This window comes from Sorex araneus, chromosome 2 (genome assembly GCF_027595985.1).
Source record: "Sorex araneus isolate mSorAra2 chromosome 2, mSorAra2.pri, whole genome shotgun sequence".
Lineage (NCBI taxonomy): Eukaryota > Metazoa > Chordata > Mammalia > Eulipotyphla > Soricidae > Sorex > Sorex araneus.
The window spans coordinates 134,555,233-134,573,565 of record NC_073303.1 but is presented as its reverse complement, the minus strand read 5'-3'; the positions used below and the strand labels follow the sequence as shown (position 1 = coordinate 134,573,565).

At 41.7% G+C, this 18,333-nt stretch overlaps 1 protein-coding gene across 25 annotated transcripts in view; it reads left to right on the top strand.

Annotated features, from left to right (window-relative positions):
• Positions 1–18,333, top strand: part of KALRN (kalirin RhoGEF kinase) — an 809,955-nt gene that overhangs the window by 539,521 nt on the left and 252,101 nt on the right. For all 25 annotated transcript variants that reach the window (XM_055128078.1, XM_055128085.1, XM_055128081.1 and 22 more), the window contains exons 26-30: positions 2,091–2,160; positions 4,999–5,088; positions 12,574–12,666; positions 16,468–16,579; positions 18,023–18,213. In XM_055128078.1, the coding sequence (XP_054984053.1) occupies positions 2,091–2,160; positions 4,999–5,088; positions 12,574–12,666; positions 16,468–16,579; positions 18,023–18,213 (556 nt within the window). The remainder of the gene's footprint in view (positions 1–2,090; positions 2,161–4,998; positions 5,089–12,573; positions 12,667–16,467; positions 16,580–18,022; positions 18,214–18,333) is intronic.

The following is an 18,333-nucleotide window of genomic DNA, read 5'->3' as shown; positions in this document are numbered from 1 at the left end:
TCTCCCTGGACTTAATTACTAAAATACTAAAATACAGAAATCCTAAACCGTGCAGCCACTACTACGGCAGTGTGACTTCATATCTCTTCATTCTTAGCAATGGAAAACTAATTATTAAATGCTTCCTTCTCAGTAGGGCTGGTTTTTTTTGGGGGGGGGGATACTCCAACAACAATAGTGAGTTTTTTGTTTAAATATGGAATGTAATCAAGGTAAAGAGAAAATGAAGTGAAATTTATCAGTTACGCAGGCGGGGGTGGGGGGGTGGGGGGTAGGAGGTATACTGGGGTTTTTGGTGGTGGAATATGGGCACTAGTGAAGGGACGGGTGTTTGAGCATTGTATAACTGAGACATAAGCCTGAGAACTTTGTAACTTTCCACGTGGTGATTCAATAAAATAAATAATAATAAAAAATACATATGTGCTTTTTAAAAAATAAAAACAAATTTCATTCTGGTAGAAATAAGTACCAGGAGGTTGGCTCCATGGCTTGGAGGCTGGCCTCACATTCTGGGGAGAGGGCAACTCAGAGAAGGGAACACCAAGTAAAATGTGGTCGGAGGCCATGTGAGGGAAGGGTGATGGTGCCGAATGTAGACTAGAGACTGAACACAATGGCCACTCAACACCTTTACTGCAAACCACAACACCTAATTAGAGAGAGAGAACAAAAGGGAATACCCTGCCACAGTGGCAGGGTGAGGTGGGGGGAGATGGGACTGGGGAGGTGGGAGGGATGCTGGGTTTACTGGTGGTGGAGAATGGGCACTGGTGAACGGATGGGTTCTCGAAATTTGTATGAGGGAAACATGAGCACAAAACTGTATAAATCTGTAACTGTACCCTCACGGTGATTCACTAATTAAAAATAAATTGAAAAAAATTTTAAAAAAAACAAATTTCATTCCAACAATGCCACCTTATTAGATCCTAAATTCAGTTCAGTTATTTGAAGTTGATATGGTCAACTCTGTATAATTTATTTTTGTGGAAAGGAATCTTGCATAGATATCCACAGTGGCAATTATTCAGTGATAATTCAGTTTCACTTTGAAATATATTGTGATTTTTTTTCTCTGTGAAATTCCCATTCACAATAATATCTGCATTGAAAAACCTCAGCTCATAGTTTGTATTTTATTGTAAATCGACTACTTGTAGGAGAAACTTGAAAATTAAAAATCAGTATAGATTAATTTTTTCTACTATAATTCTAAGACCATGAAGAGTATTTACTTTGCTTGTGTTTGTGTGTATGTGTTTGGTCCACACCAGGTTGTGCTCAAGGCTCACTCCTGGCTCTGCACTTAGAAATCACTCCTGGTGGGGCAGAGAGGAACACGTGAAGTGCAGGAATCAAACTAGAGTCCTCTGCTTGCAAGGCAGATGCCTTAACCACTCTACAATTTTTCCTGCCTCTATATTGCTTTTCAGAAATTTATGTCTAGATAGTTTAGATTTGGGGGATTTTATGTTGTTGTTTTAGGGATCATACCTGGCAGTGCACTGGGCTTAACCCATGGCTCTACAGTAGGGAGCACTCCTGGTAGGGCTCAGAGGGCAACGAGCCCTACCCACTGTGATATAGCTTTGACCCTAGAGATTTTCTTAGTGTACTCAAATTATTTGTATTTAAAAAATATTCATGGGACTGGAGCAATATTACAGCAGGTAGGGTGTTTGCCTTGCACGTGGATGACCCAGGTTTGATTCCTAGTATCCCATATAGTCCCCTGAGCATCCCCAGGAGTAATTCCTGAGTGTATGAGCCAGGAGTAACCCCTGTGCATCACCGGATGTGACCCAAAAAGCAAAAAAAAAATTGTACTTGTGTTAAAATGAAAGTCCAACGCAAGTATTTCATTATTTTAAATCTGAGACATTTAAACCACTGACTGAAACAATATTATTTTAAGTAGCACTTAAATCAATTAATATACATTTTAATTAAGCCTTTACATATTTTAAACTGTTCCTCACCATGTCTCATTTAGAAAATGAAGCAGTCATGTGAAAATGATTGAAACTTTTCGGGTAGTGTTGATCTCAGTACACTGTATTTAATTCAACCTTTCTCTCCCTTTACAGCATCTTCCTCAAGGAGCTGGAGAAGTATGAGCAGCTTCCTGAGGATGTGGGACACTGCTTTGTTACCTGGGTAACTGGCTTGAAATCCTCCAACCACCCCTTGCTTCCCTGGTGTTCACATGGCATCAGCTCGTAGCACCAGGCGGTGCCCAACTGAGGATTGGTTTCTGTTCCAGTCTCACACAGGAGAAGAGAGGGGCCATGAGCAGGGCTGAAAGAGCCTCCTTGGGGAAAGTTCTGAAGCATCGTGCCTAAGCTCCACCTTAAGTTCTCCAAGGATTTGGTAGAATTGAGCCTCCTGTCAGGAGAGCAGAACAAGATCATTTGCCACTTGTACAAGAACTATAGTGGGCTTTATCCTTAGTTATATTTCCAGGAGGAGGGCTTGAGGATTAGAACTTTAGCCACTGATTGTATGTTCTTCCTTGATGGAAAAGAACAGTCTTCTTGGTATCCATCCCAGTTCTGACCCCCAAGCTGAGTGTCTAGTCGTTTTTGTTGTAGTCACGGGCCAAGTAAATGGGCTGAATGACCCAGGTTCTGTTTGATCATAGAGACAAACAGCGGTTTCATCAGTTTCCTCACTGCAAGTTATTCTGAGCTCAAGTTAGTGATGTGAGTGCAGGTATCTCTGGGAAGGTCCACTGAGGCCAGTAGGTGCATCTGAATGTAGAAATAATTTCTCAGGGTCAGAAGCACAGATATTTCATAATTATCTAGTTAGAACTTTTGTTCAGAATGTGCTTTTCAAATGCCTTCATGTTTTAGATATTTTTATACTCTCAACATGCCCACAGACTAGGTAGGGCTGCAGTTGTCTCTTGGATTTTACAGGTGGAGCGTTTCGAATGACAGAGGAAGTTGACTAGTCCACCTATGTCATGAGTACCACAGCCAGTTTCACAGCTCAAGACTGAGTGGTTTTCTTTTTATGAAACGTGGCTTCTTCCTCTCCTACTCCATTCCCATGGCAGTGCCAGGCTGCCATTCCATTTGTGCTAATACAAGTTCTACCTCTCTATACATGAGCCCATGCAGTTTACATTAATATTGATATGTAACTTGGGCTTTGTTTGACAGGCAGCGTAGGAAGAAAACAAAGTTGACCATTGAGAAAATATATTTTTTTTCACATCTTGTTTCATGAAATTTGTGAATTTGCCTTACAATGAGCCATAAGTATGATTTCCAACATTTTGTAGTAGTGATGATTCACCTCATAAATCATATATTAGCCCACAAATCTATTTCAACATGCCTTTGGTGATTATACAATATATGTGCTTTTTGCCAAGAATCACCCCAAGGTAACTTTAAGTCTCCCGTTCTTTATGGCATTATGAGTGTAGTTGCAAAAGTAAAAGGTAGAAGGACTGGTTTGCAACATACCAGTCTGTTCTCAGATTGCTTACAACTTTCTAACTGTGGGGGGCTGGAGCAATAGTACAGCGGGTAGGGTGTTTGCCTTGCACGCGGCCGACCCAGATTTGATTCCCAGCATCCCATATGGTCCCCTGAGCACTGCCAGGGGTAATTCCTGAGTGCAGAGCCAGGAGTAACCCCTGTGCATCACTGGGTGTGATCCAAAAAGGAAAAAAAACTTTCTAACTGTGGGAATTTAAGTTTATTTAACTAACCTATGCCACATTTTTTATATCTGCGAAAAATGAAAAATAATAGGACTCACCAAATAGGAGTCTTGTGAGGATCAAATGAGTTCAAATGTATATATAAAGCACATAGCTTAAATGAACCCAATATAAATAACAATAATGTAGGCTGCTGGCTCAGTAGAGAACCTCCCGAATGCTCTGGAGGCACCAAGATAGGCAGCCTCTCATGAAATGGAAAAAGACTTTGCAGCCAAAATGCACCCACATTTCCCAGTAGAAAGAGTATGTACACAAAACCAGGGGATCCTGAGGGAAATTAGAAATTAATTTCCAGGGTTGGAGAGATAGTTTAGTGGGTAAGGTGCTTGCCTTGCACATGGCCAACCCAGGCTTGATCCCCAGCATCACATATGGTCCTTTGAGCTCCACCAGGAGTGATCCCTGTACAAACAGAGCTAGGAGTAAGCCCTGAGCACCACTGGGTAAGGCCTAACCATTCCCCCATTTTTTTTTATCCAATAATAAAGAACTTGACTTGAAGTAACACTCTTGAATTATTGTTCAGTCCCTGTCCCAAAGAGTCACTCAGCTTTTTGCCCCAGTATTGTTTCTGAGAAGTTGAAGGCAGCCTGGAGTCTCTGACCATGGCCTACAAACTCTCCACACAACGAGGCCATTGGGAGAACAGGCAGATCTACAGCGAAAATCATGCTTGTTATCTTGTATTTATGTTTTTGAGATGGAAAAAAAATTAAGGAAACTTCCCTAAAGGTTTCCTAAAAGAATTTACCTCTAATATATTCTACCCAACTTGAGAATGTGTGGTGATATGTGAATTTTTCTGTCTGAATGTTTCTAGTGCAAACTGGTATTTAACTGTGCTCACTTACAGCACACTTTCTGCACATTCTGATATGAGAGTGGTATCTTGGGATTTTTGAGGGGAGCATGGTCAGGTGAGCAAAGCTTTTGTCACAAGCAGAGCTGGGGGTGTGGCTTATTGGTTGATCACTTGCCTTACATGTGCAAGGTATTGGATTTAATAGGAGAGGAAGGCAGGAAGGAAAGATGGAAGGAAGGAAGGGAGAGAGGGAAGGAGGAAGGGAGGGAGGGGGGAGAGAAGAAGAGAGAGAGAGAGAGAGAGAAAGAGAGAGAGAGAGAGAATTCTTACCACAAATTAAATAGCTCAGGTACCACCATCCAAGGGTTGAACTTGTACAGCTCTTGGCTTTCAGGCTCAGTAGGCAAAGGGGAACAAATGAAGGATTCTCATCTATTATTTTCTTCGTTTTCAGGCGGACAAATTTCAGATGTATGTGACCTACTGTAAAAACAAGCCTGATTCCAACCAGCTGATCCTGGAGCATGCAGGCACTTTCTTTGACGTAAGCTGTGAATTTTCGTTCTTGGGTCAGATGGAAATGCTTTCTCTACTTTGCAAGAGTGTGTGTTCAACTCTCCTTTGTTCCTCATTTTTTCTTTTCTGGCTACTCCAAGCCTTTATTTCCTGGATAAAGCAAAATCAGTGTTTGTCTTGCTTTTTCTCATCCCATCTCAAGAGCTGTGAGTTTGGATGAGACACAGTGGTCTTCCTGTCTAAATTCCAAATTTAGCCCTAAATAACTTATTTCAAAAGGCCTGCATGACTCAGGTATGAAATAACATATCTCACTTCTCATCTCACTTCTACTTTTTCTCCTGGGGGAGGATGCACACCCAGTGGTGCCCAGAGCTTTCTTCTGACTCTGCCCAGGGGTCACTCCCGGCTAGCTGGGGGCCATATTGTGTGCCAGGGATTGAGCCAGGTCTGCCATGTGCCAGGCAAGCACCCTACTCACCGTACTCACACTGGCCCTTCATTTATATCTCAACCAGATTGTAGAAGTTCTCAAACTATGGTGCCCAGGCCATCCTCACAGTCCTGGACCAGGGCCTCCAAGGTAGACCTGCTCCTCCCTGCTGGTGCGTGGTACCTCTAGGACTATTCCCGGCCATGCTTAGGGGAGCACAGTACTGGTATCTGTACTAAGCCAGTGAACTCTGCACTCAATCACTGTACTATGTCCCAACCCACAAAATTTGAGTTCCAAGAAGTCTTTCAGGAAACTGATGCCCTCTCTAGTTTGAAAATCACTAATAGAGTTGTGTCGAGCACTTTTCTCCCCCTCACCATTGTCCTCATGTTACCTTCTCTAAATTATGCCATCCCCCACCTCAGTGCCATGCTTTCTACTGAAGACCAGTTCTGCTCTTTGCTTCTGTTTCCTTTGGGCATTTGATATTCCCCCAGAAAGCTTCTTTATATCCCACATAGGAGAGATATTCTGTACCTGTCTCTCTCCCTCTGACTGACTTCACTCAATGTGATACTCTCCAGATCCATCCACATAGCAGCAAATTGTATGACTTCATCTTTGCTTATGACGAAGTAGTATTCAACATATATATGTACGATAGTTTCTTTATCCAGTTATCTGTTCTTGGATACATGAGTTGTATTCAGATTTTGTGAATAGTGCTTCAGTGAACATAGGAGTATATTGCTGGATTGTAATGAAGCTTAATTCCTAGGTTTTTTTTTTTTTTTTTTTTGCTTTTTGGGTCACACCTGGCGATGCACAGGGGTTACTCCTGGCTTTGTACTCAGGAATTACTCCTGGCTGTGCTCAGGGGACCATATGGGATGCTGGGATTTGAACCCGGGTCGGCCGAGTGCAAGGCAAACGCCCTACCCGCTGTGCTATCTCTCCAGCCCCTTAATTCCTAGTTTTTTGAGGCATCTCCCTACCATCTTCCAAAAAGTCTAAACCAGTCAATATTGCCACCAGCAGTGAACGAGGGTCTTACCCACACCTATGCCAACACTGGTGGTGGTTGTTATTTTTGGTGTGTGACAATCTCTATGGTGTGAGGTCATATCTCATTATTGTTTTTATTTGCATTTCCCTGGTGATTAGTGATATAGAGCATTTTTCATGTGCTTTTTGGCCAATTGTATTTTTTTTTTTGGAGGAAGTTTTTATTCATGTCTCCTCTCCATTTTTTGATAAGGTTGTTTTTCTTGTAGAGTTCTGCCAGTGCTTTATAAATCTTGGATATTAATGCCTTATCAGTCAGTCTTTTTCTGAAATGTATGTCCTGTACCCTGTGCCTCATACTGTTCTCTGTCTTCATCCTCTCTAAGATGTGCCTAAGAAGTGTTGTGCCCTCTGTACTCTCTCTCTCACTCTCTATCACATGCACACACACACACACACACACACACACATACACACTCTCTGTCTTCAAAATTCTTTCACCCTTTAAAGATCAGATTTTCCTTTGTGCTTTATTGTTACCCTTTTTATATGATTATACTCTACATTGTATCTCTGTTCATCTCTGTTCTAGTATTCACAACCATTTGCCTTTTCGTTACACACAAATACCACTATGAGCCCTCGAGGACCAAGAATTTGCTTGACTCCTGTTTGCACACATCACAGTGCCTCTTGGTGCTGCATCTTCCTGTAGCCTTATATTCCTCACATACCTGTTTCTAGCCACAGTAAATTTCTACACCGAAATAAATCATACCTACCCCAAAACTTCCACTCCCCCATGACCTCTCCTTTTCCAGTATAGAGAATGATTATCTGTGCTAACTGAGAAGGCTAATAGAAGCCAGAAAAAGAGTCTAGTGGAAATTTCTGGTGATTGGCATGGAGGTGGGGAAAGGAAGCAATAAAATATTCTGATTGTTCCCAAAGCTTTCCAGAAACCACAATCACTGTAGCTTCCCCCCATTTCCTTGGAAGAACTTACCATCTAAGAACTCTTCTAAGAGCTTCTAAGAACTTCTAGAACTTCTAAGAACTCTTAGCAACTATCTACTTTAGTCCCTCATTCTATGAAAGAGAAGAATCTTTAATACTCAGTCATTATTGTAAAAAGAACAGAAAATTATAGCGCCAGGAATGCCCACTTATTCATATGATTCATATTTTTCACACTGAATAGAAAACTGCGAGGCTTGTGCTGTTTCCATGTTGATTGCTAAGTCTGATTTCACTGAACTCGCTACTCCTAGGTCGGTCCTCTCCCCACTTACCCATAGGCAGCCTTCATAGTGATGGACAAGGAGGATTATTGCTTCTGTGTCTTGCCAAACTTCCCAAATAAACTCATTGTTCATTTGTCTGAGAGTATGGCATTCCTATCAATAGTGGACGAGGGTTCCATTTCTCTGCACTCCTACCAGAACTCATTGTTTCTACTCATTTTATTATATGCCAATCTCACTCATATGAGCTGATATCTCATTCTCTTTATTTGCATTTTCCTGATGATAAGATGATGAATACATTTCATATACCTATTAACTATTTGTCTGTATTCTCTTAGAAAGTATCTGTTCAAATAATTTCCTTATGTTTTAGTGGAGTTTTTGTTTTGTTGTTAAGTTTTGCAAATGTTTTATGTATCTTGAACATTAACCCTTTGTTAGATGTATAATAATTAGATGTATAATAAAAAGTAATTTTCTCACCCAATAGGATACCTTACATTCTAGATATCATTTCTTTCACGTTGCAGTAGGTTTTTTTTATTTGTATTTTACCTGATAAAATACAAATCATTTTTATTTGTATTTTTTTTGGTTTACAATACTATTAATAATGGTTTCTTCTGGGCATGATTCCAGCACCATACCCATTATCAGTGCACCTGTCTCCCGCCCCCTCCCCAACTCAATTTTGTATGTGAATTCCCTCTTTAACGTCCTCCCCTTTTTTTGCTTCTGTTTTCTTGGCCACTGACATTGTGTTATTGAAAATGCCTTCAAAGTCAATACCATGTTAGTTCTGTCAGTGATTTTGTGAAATTTTAAAAATATATTGGAGTCAAACATCAGGATCTTTAACCCATTTTGAATTAACTTTTGTGTATGGTGTTAGGTAGAGATGCAGATTTTTTTTCATGTGGCCAACAAATTTTCTTTTGCTAATCCTTTGCTGAAGATTATCTGTCCATATACCTGAGGATCTGTCTCTGCACCCTCAGTTTTATTCTACTATCTGATAATCTGCCTTTTTTCCAGTACCACACAGTACCATGGTACCACACAGATTAGTAGAACTTTATAGTATAATTTAAAATTTTGGGAAAGAAAAACCTTCCATCTTTTTTTCTTCGGTTTTTGTTTTTTGCTTTTTGGGTCACACCCGGCGATGCTCAGGGGTTACTCCTGGCTCTACACTCAGGAATTACTCCTGGCAGTGCTCGGGGAACCATACGGGATGCTGGAAATCGAACCCGGCTCAGCCACATGCAAAGCAAATGCCCTACCCACTATGCTATCGCTCCAGCCCAAGTCTTCCATCTTTTACCCCAAGATTGTTTTAACTATCAATCAAAAGGAAGCTTTATTACTTTATACAAATTTTAACAGTATTCGATATATGTTCTTAAAGATTGTCATGGGAATTTTTATGAGGAATGCATTGAATCTGTATAGTGCTTTAGGTCGGACGATCATGTTAATAATGTTAATCCTTACAATCCATGAGTCAGGAATATGGTTTCATTTTCTTGTGTCTTCTATGTCTTCTAGTTTATAGTTTCTTTATATAAGTCTTTTGCCGCCTTTGTTAATCAACTCCCAAGTCTTTAGTTTGGTGTGAGGGACAGAAGGGGTACTGTACAGTTGTAATTGAGATTTTTTAAATTTTCTCTCTTTTCTGTTTCATTATTTGCATACAGAAATATAAAATTACTACTCTCTGAAGTAGATGGTAAATGAAAATATTTATTATTTCCTCTTTTTTGTTGTTTTTTGGGTCATACCTTATGGTGTTTATGGCTTACTCCTGACTCTGTGCTCAGGAATGACTCCTGATGGTGTTCAGGGTACCATGTGGGTTACTGGGTATTGACCAGATCAGCTGAATGCAAGGCAAGCACCCTTCCCTCTGTACTCTCTGTACTCTGTACTCTGTACTCTCTCTCCAGTCCCTATTCTTTCTTATTCCCTCCCTGTATAACCTGTCCCGTGTAGTTTAAAAATTTTTTTATTCGTCTCAACACTTTGTTCTCACTAGTAGTAACTTTGACACAAGTCCCCACATTACAGATATGAAGAGAGATATATTTTTTTTTTGCTTTTTGGGTCACACCTGGCAATGCACAGGGGTTACTCCTGGCTCTGCACTCAGGAATTACCCCTGGCCGTGCTCAGGGGACCATATGGGATGCTGGGATTCGAACCCGGGTCGGCCGCGTGCAAGGCAAACGCCCTACCCGCTGTGCTATCGCTCCAGCCCCAAGAGAGAGATATATATAGTTAAAGATTATACCTTTATCTCTAGTATGGTTGATTAGGATATTCACAGAATTTTGCTGTCATTTTTAGACAGTTTTAGAACATTTTATCACCTCAAAAAGCAAGTTAAGATAGTATAGCAGGTAGGACACTTACTGTGTACACAGCCAACTCATTTTAATCCTCAGCATCCCATATACTCCCTGCCCTGCCAAGCACTACTGTAGTAATTCCTGAATGCAGAGCCAGGAGTAACCCCTGAGCATCTCCAAGTGTAACAATGAATAAGTAAGCAAGCAAGCAAGCTAACAAGTACACAGGGCCTGAGAGATAGTACAGGGATTAAGATTTGTCTTGCATGTAGCCAACTCTGATTCGATCCCTAGCACCATGTGGTACCCTGAGCACTGCCAGGATGGCCCAGGTAATTCCCAGCACAACAGGAGCAGGAAACACCACATCCTTGAACCCTCACATTGAACTACTGACCCAGTCATCCAAGAATCACTGGCAAGAGCCTCCAGACTTCTTGAGTACCACTTGGAAGCCCCCATTCCAAGAAACCAAGTTAATCCCCCTCAACTCTCGACACCACCTTTATGCCCACACCAATATCCCCAACCGTAAAAAAAAAAAAAAAAAAAAACCACGAATCTATTTTCTGTTTTGATAGTTTTGCCTACTCTGTATGTTTAATAGTAATCACATGATGAGTGCTTTTTTTTTTGCTTTTTTGGGTCACACCAGGCATTGCACAGGGGTTACTCCTGGCTCTGCACTCAGGAATTACTCCTGGAGGTGCTCAGGGGATAATATGGGATGCTGGGAATCGAACCTGGGTCAGCCGCGTGCAAGGCAAAGGCCCTGCCCGCTGTGCTATTGCTCCAGCCCCATGAGTGCTTTTTTGTAAACGACTTCATAATGATTTCAGAATTAATGTTTCCAACAAATATGTATTATCTGTCAGTTCCTTTTATGGTTGAATAATATTCTATGATATAACACAAATTTTTCCATTAATCAGTTTAACGGCATGTGAGTTGTGTAAACCTTTGTCAATTATTAAAAATGTCACCATAGCTGTTATATACAAGTTTTTTCATGGATATGTTTCCCTTTCTCTTGGGTATTTGGCTAAGAGTAGAATTGCTAAGCACATAATAACACATGAACTTTTGCTGTAACTTCCTAACTACTTTCTGTTTCACCAATTTCCATCCCCTATTTTGCTACTCAGTTCATGGTACACTTTCTGAAGCATTATTTTTGCCATGGTTTTCTTCCAGTTAAGATCTACAGTGCATTATTACTGAGAAGCTCGCCATCAAATCATTATTCTTTTTCCTAATTCAGCTCCATTAACAACCTAACTTCTTGATTTATTCATTTTCCCTTTGTCACACATCATTCCTCCAACCTTCTCAGTTCTCCAATCCCAGTCTGCACACCAGCTTAAAATTTCATCTCTATTTTGTTTTTATGGTTGCTGTTTTTGGCAGCCAGTACCAGAGCATGCAAGTCAAGAACTTTAGTGCTGATCCCAATCCCCAATCCTTAAAGAGTGGTTTGATAAGTGACCAATCCTAAACCCACTGATACTTCTCTCTTCTTACTGACTGTAATCAGGAGAAAGCCTTCTATTGTCCTTTGCTACTCTATTTCACATGTGAGTATTCTCGGCTACCTCAAACATAGGCTCCTAAGGGAAAGAGTAAATCATATGCTTTGCTGACCTTGGGGAGCGGAAGGTGAGACTAGTGGCACAGACATCACTTGGGGGCCATAGGCTTGTCCTGAGCATGAGTAATGAGGGACATGTGTGTTAAGATGGGAAGGGGAGGAAAGGCGAGGCAGCAGTGAGCAATAGAGTGGGGTCCATGATTTCCAGTTCAAGGGACATAACGGTAGGTGCCACTGATGGCAAAGGAAAAGTTAGAAGAAATCATGCAACTATTCTAAGAGGTGATTTCTTCAACTTGAGAGGATGAAAGAGGCAATGTGCTCTGTGTTGTTTTCAAAAGGAGTCTGAGGATCCATGGCAACCAGAGCTTCTCTTCCTGATTTCCCTTTCTTCTCAATCAGAGAGGAGTCTAGGTGGACTGAAGGAGGCTCAGGTTTGGTTCTTGGTACCACATGAATCCCTAAGAACTGTTGGGAGTAACCCTCAGCACAGAGCCAAGAGTAGCCCCTGAGCATTACCGCATGTGGCTGAAACAAAACAAAACAAATCTTTCCTCCCCTTCAATTTCCTCCATCACTGATTTTATTTCCTTTATTTCCTTTGTCATCCCTCCTTTACCATTCTGTCCATTATTTAACTTATCAAATTCTTTTCCTACCTTTTCTTTCTCCATCTTTTAATTTTCATGTGTTCAGAAATATCTTTTCTTCAAGTATTTCCTCTTTTGGCATCAGTCCTTGTTTCTTTATTCCCATATGCATCCTGGTTTCTCTTGTTTTTTTTTATCTATTCCTCTCCATGAGTGTTTCCCCATAACAGCCCTCCTTCCAGAACCTGTTCCCCCACCCCACCCCCACCAAGTCTAATGTTCCTGTTTCATCCCTGTAGGAGATCCAGCAGCGGCATGGCCTGGCCAACTCCATCTCTTCCTACCTAATTAAACCTGTTCAGAGGATCACCAAGTATCAGCTGCTCCTGAAGGTACCTGCTTTTCCCATACCTCCCCTTTTCCACACTGATTCTAGGTCCCAGGAATTGCAACCTTTCCCAAGGCAGAGTTTCCTCTGCCTCTGGCAGGACTTGAGAAGTGAGCCCACACTGCCCTGGGTGGCTGCAGAGGAAAAGGAGAACTAGGCACAGGAACGGGGGACATCTACCTTGGTTCAGTGTTTGAAGTGTGCTGCCCCAGGCCCTGGTGTGACCCACCTTGGCATAGGGGTCAGGGTGGCACCTCTATAGATGGCCTAAATCTCTGTCAGATTTTTGGGCAGAAATGCTTTAAAGACAATATCTTTGTTTTTGAAGTTTCTTGTATTAAAGACTTGCGGAAATTCACAGGAGACCTCAGAGTAGAGTATAGGAATTCTGTCCTAAAAAACTTTACTTTCTGCCTTGAAACCACAAAAGCTCTAAATCCACATTTTTGCCTTTCACTTCAGTGTTTCAGATGTTGTATTGAGTTCTGTGGTCACTTACAATTTTTCCTTAGCCGAGTTTCCTGCTTATAATTATCATTTCCTTCTCTATCCTCTTCAATGCTTCACCCTTCTTAGTTCTTTGCAGATGGAGGGAGGGAGGTACATGTATATTTTTTTTATTTTATTTTTGTAGGTCTTAAGTATTCCAAAATATTTTCAAGAGCCGGTGGGTTAGTAATTTATTTTTTCAAAAATCTCACTTGCTCACACTGTATTAAATCAATCATCATGTCTTAAATAAATTTAGATGCAGGTTAAGCGGGAAATAGACTTCACCTCTCCTTTATAATCTCATAAGATTGAGGTTCCAAGGATCAATTTTGACACAGACAAGGAAGAGCAACAAAAGATTGATAAGTGCCCTCGGTTCTACTTTAAGCAGGCTGAGGGATAGGTTGTTGTAATTGGATGTTTAAGAAGAGGTAACTGAGCAGGCAACTGAGAAGTAAAAAATATATTAAAGAATAGAAATTTTATTGTGGGGAAGTTCTAAAATTATTAGAAAAATAAGATGATAATTTTGATTCTTTTTAATGTGCTAGTCACATAGGGCCTGCTGAGTGAAAGAAAAATAGTTTGCTGAGCTTTTACTATAAATAAATAATATGAAATATATTTCCTTATTAAAATCAGTTTAATTCAAGCAAATTTAATTTAACCATCAGTGCCCTCTGGGGTTCATCAGTTTGGATATTACATAAAAGTAAAATCTCTATGTCAGTTGGAGTGTTCAATAGTCTTCACATAAATCTACTTCATCTGTCCTTTGGAGATTAAATTAAATGTGTAACCTTCTCCTTATCATAAGCTATAGCAAGAATCCAAGAAGAGCATATTGGATTTGCTGGTACATTAGTAGGCTACTAAATTGCTTTAGGGGTTAAACTAATTGGCATTTTCTGTTGCAAACCAAAACATATTTCTTGTTTCCATCTTATGTTTCTGCTTCAGGAGATCCTTTGATGATGTATAAGAAAAAGTTTAAAATTGGGAAAAGGTAGGGCAGGGATGTGAATCAGTGTAGAACACTTACCTTGCATGTATGAGGCCCTGGGTTTGATTCCTGACACACTATGGCCCTCTGAACATGTCCTGAGATGACCTCTGAGAATCAAGCTGGCTCTGGTCTCCAAGCACAGTCAGATATGACTCCAAAACAAATCCAAAGGTTAGGAAAAGGATACAACAGAGAGCTCCCTTGGTGCTGTGAGGATGTTGCCAGGCTACCATGGAAGATTGGATTTTCTTTTCCAGTACTCAATCGTCAGCTCTCTCACCAATCATAACATCCCATTGACAATTTCAAGGATCCAAATAATCCCAAGCAGAATAAAACCAGAATAGAGTCCAAGAGCCAAGAGCTCCTAATTTCTTTTTTTTTTTAAATACCAGGATGAAAAACCAGCTTTAATATCAAGGTATAAAGCAAAGCCATGATCAACATACCTCATTTATCCTGGTCAAATGCATATTTTTTAAACTTTTAAATGCTAACATAAATAAATATTTACCAAAATGTGCACTCACAGAGTGAACTTTTATTTACAATACACAATTTATAATCTATTGTACTTGATTAGTTCAAGTGAAGAACATTATACTTTTTTTTTGCTTTAATAACAGCGGGACACAAAACAATTTCTCAGGTAGTCAATATGTGAAATGTGTCCCAGTATTTATATTTTCTATTAAAGGCAGTACTGTATGCCAATTGACAATACATTCTTTTAACTAGATCAAAGGGAAAAAAGCAGGCATCTGCGTGTTCCAGAATCTGAACCTGGACAGTATATAAAGCATAAAAACCTGGAATTTGATTTTAGTTCACCACGTTCAAGGATCCAGGATGCCAAAAATATGTTTGAACATTTGAAACATTTTTCATTTGCTGCTTTTTTCCCTTTGATCTAGTTAAAAGAGCTCCTAATTTCTTATAGCATCAGAGTGTGCTCTGGCCCAGATTAGCACACAAGGTTTCTAGGTGATGCATGCGCCATCCTCTCACTTACTCAAAGGAAAGCCATCTCAGTCCTGAAACGTATTCATGTGTTACTTCGGTGGCTGTACAGTGTATGTGACTGTTTCCAGAGAGTCATGTCCCCAAAGCCATAGAGTCCAGGTTTGTTTACCATGAGAAGTCCTAGACGGGCTAGATATTCCTGCTAAAAGCATTCCAGAGATAAGGACTCCCCTGCCAGCAAGTACCATTAGTTTATTTACTGGGAGGCCTGACATTAACATGTTTACAAGGTTTAATTTGTTCAGCATCTTTCTTCCTTGAAAGTTCATTCTCATCCATCTACCCACTCTCTGCATGCCCCGAAGGAGATTGTATAGATTGCAAGTCTTCTGCTTAACTGTTTCCTTGCCATTGTCAAAGGGAGTGGTGATAGAAAAAATGAAAAGCTAGTATTCCTCTGGTTTGAGGAAAGACTTTCTAAAAAGTCCTTATGATTCTGTAGTTGGAAATTATCTTTTCTTCATTAACTGTGTTGTGTGTGTATGTGTGTGTGTGTGAGAGAGAGAGAGAGAGAGAGAGAGAGAGAGAGAGAGACAGGGGTGGGGGACGGTAATGACCTTGTCCTCAGTGAGAAGTGAATGAGAGAGGGCATGCTCCAGGAAGTCTCCATGTAGTAGAGGATATTAGAGAAACTGGGTTGTGTGGCTGGAATTCTGAGTTCAGGAGACTTTGGATCAAGATCCTCAATGACCTCCAATAAATTCCATAACCTGGGGAAAATCTTGTTCACTTAGAGTAAGTTTCCTCATCTAACAATGAGAGGTCTCATTCAGAATCCTGTTTCCACCAAGGTGATAGAGTAGACAATGTTATCTAGCTGATCTAAAAGAGCTTTCCTAACTCTGAATTGCAGTGAATTTATAACCTGTGTACCAGATGGTGGGCGTCACTGTTCAGCAGAGGCATGTTCCAAGAGTGGTACTAGCAGTGGACATGAAAAATATACAGAGCTGAATTTCCTTTGCTAGGAAATGCTCTTCTACAGGAGGGTAGTCCAGAGACAGAGCATGTCACTGATTTTATAGCCGGGCATTTGGGAGTTGGACTCAAGTAATTTGTTTAGATTGATCTAAGGAAGGTTGCCTGGGGAAGAAAATGAATTATATGGGGCTAACTCCCTCCCTATATGGACATAAGTTGTCTTATAGTTTGGAGGGATATCTGGCAGAGTATACACTTGGTATACTCTGGTATACAACTATCAGAGTTGCCTTGATGGGAGACATGGTGGGAGAGGGGGACGCTGTAAAGAAACAGTTCTAATTGTCTGGACTTTTTTCCCAGGAACTTTTAACTTGCTGTGAAGAAGGGAAAGGGGAGCTCAAGGATGGCCTGGAGGTGATGCTCAGTGTCCCAAAGAAAGCCAATGACGCCATGCATGTCAGCATGCTGGAAGGTAGCTGTCCTCCCAGCCTGCCCTCACTGCTGCTCCCTCTCCTGAGATCAGAGAGTTTTTGTTGTGGGGAGGTTGGTGTTGCAAAGTCTGGAAAAGAGAAGAACTGGCCGGGTGGTAACTAGGTTCTCTGAAGGTCTGGGGCCTGCTCAGCTCATGTCCAGCCTAAGCCTTTCAGGTATGCAGACAACCTGCTGCCTGCGGGATTGGCAAGGACGAGCCACTGTCCTCATATCAGTGTGCTACAGACCAAAGTCAGCAGTCCCAAAGCACTGCGAGTCATTTCACTGCATTGGTCATCAAAGTAGAAATCCTTCTTAGAAGTACACACTTTGACATTTTCACCTTTGTGTCCCCCTCAGCAGGCACCTGTCACCCCTTTCAGTCCTCTGGAACTAAGTTCTTGGAACCCAGGAACACGATCAAGTATAAGGCAATAAAGCAACTTTACAATGAGAAATGAACAGGGAGAGTAGCCCTGGGGGGTGGGAATTGGTGAATTTGAAACACAACATCCCAATTTGACTGGCTAGGGACTTGAGTCTTTCTAAGCAAGTAGATAAGCCTGTGGTCTGTTGTTCCTTTTCTGGGCTCTGTCTACTCTCTCTGTCCCGCACACCCCATCTCAGGTATTTGATCTAGTTCTCAGTATTCCGGGCACAGGAAGTCAGAGCAGTGCCTGCATGTGCCCCCATTGCCACAAGGCTCTTGGCCCTGTCTTTCCTGCCTACACTTGCCCGCTCTTCCTGCACTTCATGTACACTGTAAGTGCCCTTCTCCTCCGGCCTGCCCCTGGCCCGCGTTCTGCATCCATTCACTCCCTAGATGCTCTATGCATCAGAGCAGTAGCAGTGTGCCAAGGAGCTTATCAGAAGCACCAACACTCAGGCTTCCCCTTCTACACTGAATCCCTGTGGGGTGTGGATGGGCACAAATCTGTTTTCATAAACTCTCCAGGTTGTGAAAGAATCCCCTGTACATGAAGGTTTCATAACCTCTGTCAAAGAGTTACAGTGACATAAATATATCCAAGGAGGGCTTCAGTGCCAGCCTGCACAGGAGCAATGTAAGAGAGGAGTTTGAGAATGAAATAGAAGGAAGGAAGCAGAGGCCAAGTAGGAGCAAGGACACTCAGGCAGCCCACTAACCCCAGTAAGGAAGAGTAGGGGCTAGGGAAGAGGAAGAAGTAAATAGGGGTTTATTCTTGATGGAGGGTTCAAGCTGATGGGGGCGGGGCAGGGTGGGCAGGGCCTGTCCAGGAGAGTCTGTGAATTCCTGTTTGTCTCCAGGAGTCTGCTTCAGTAGCGCTGGTCTCCTCACAAGGTTGGGGGTGCAAAGTATTAGAGAGAAGCAAAGTTAGGGGATCCTCTGGGGTAGGAGGGGAGTGGAGCAAAGGCCCGAGGTCTGGAGGAGCCTCCAGGGTGGGAATAAATGGGTGTCTTTCAGGGTTTGATGAGAACCTGGACGTGCAGGGGGAGCTGATTCTCCAGGATGCCTTTCAAGTGTGGGACCCAAAATCGCTCATCCGAAAGGGGCGAGAGCGGCATCTGTTCCTCTTTGAGATCTCCTTGGTCTTTAGCAAGGAGATCAAAGACTCTTCAGGACACACGAAATATGTTTACAAGAACAAGCTACTGGTAGGTGGGGCCATGGGTATGACGTGGCAGTGGCCATGGTCTTTTGCCTTGGGCAGGACGGGATCCTGAAATGCTCAGCACGCGCACGCCCTTGAGACCATACCAGAGCCATCCTGGAGC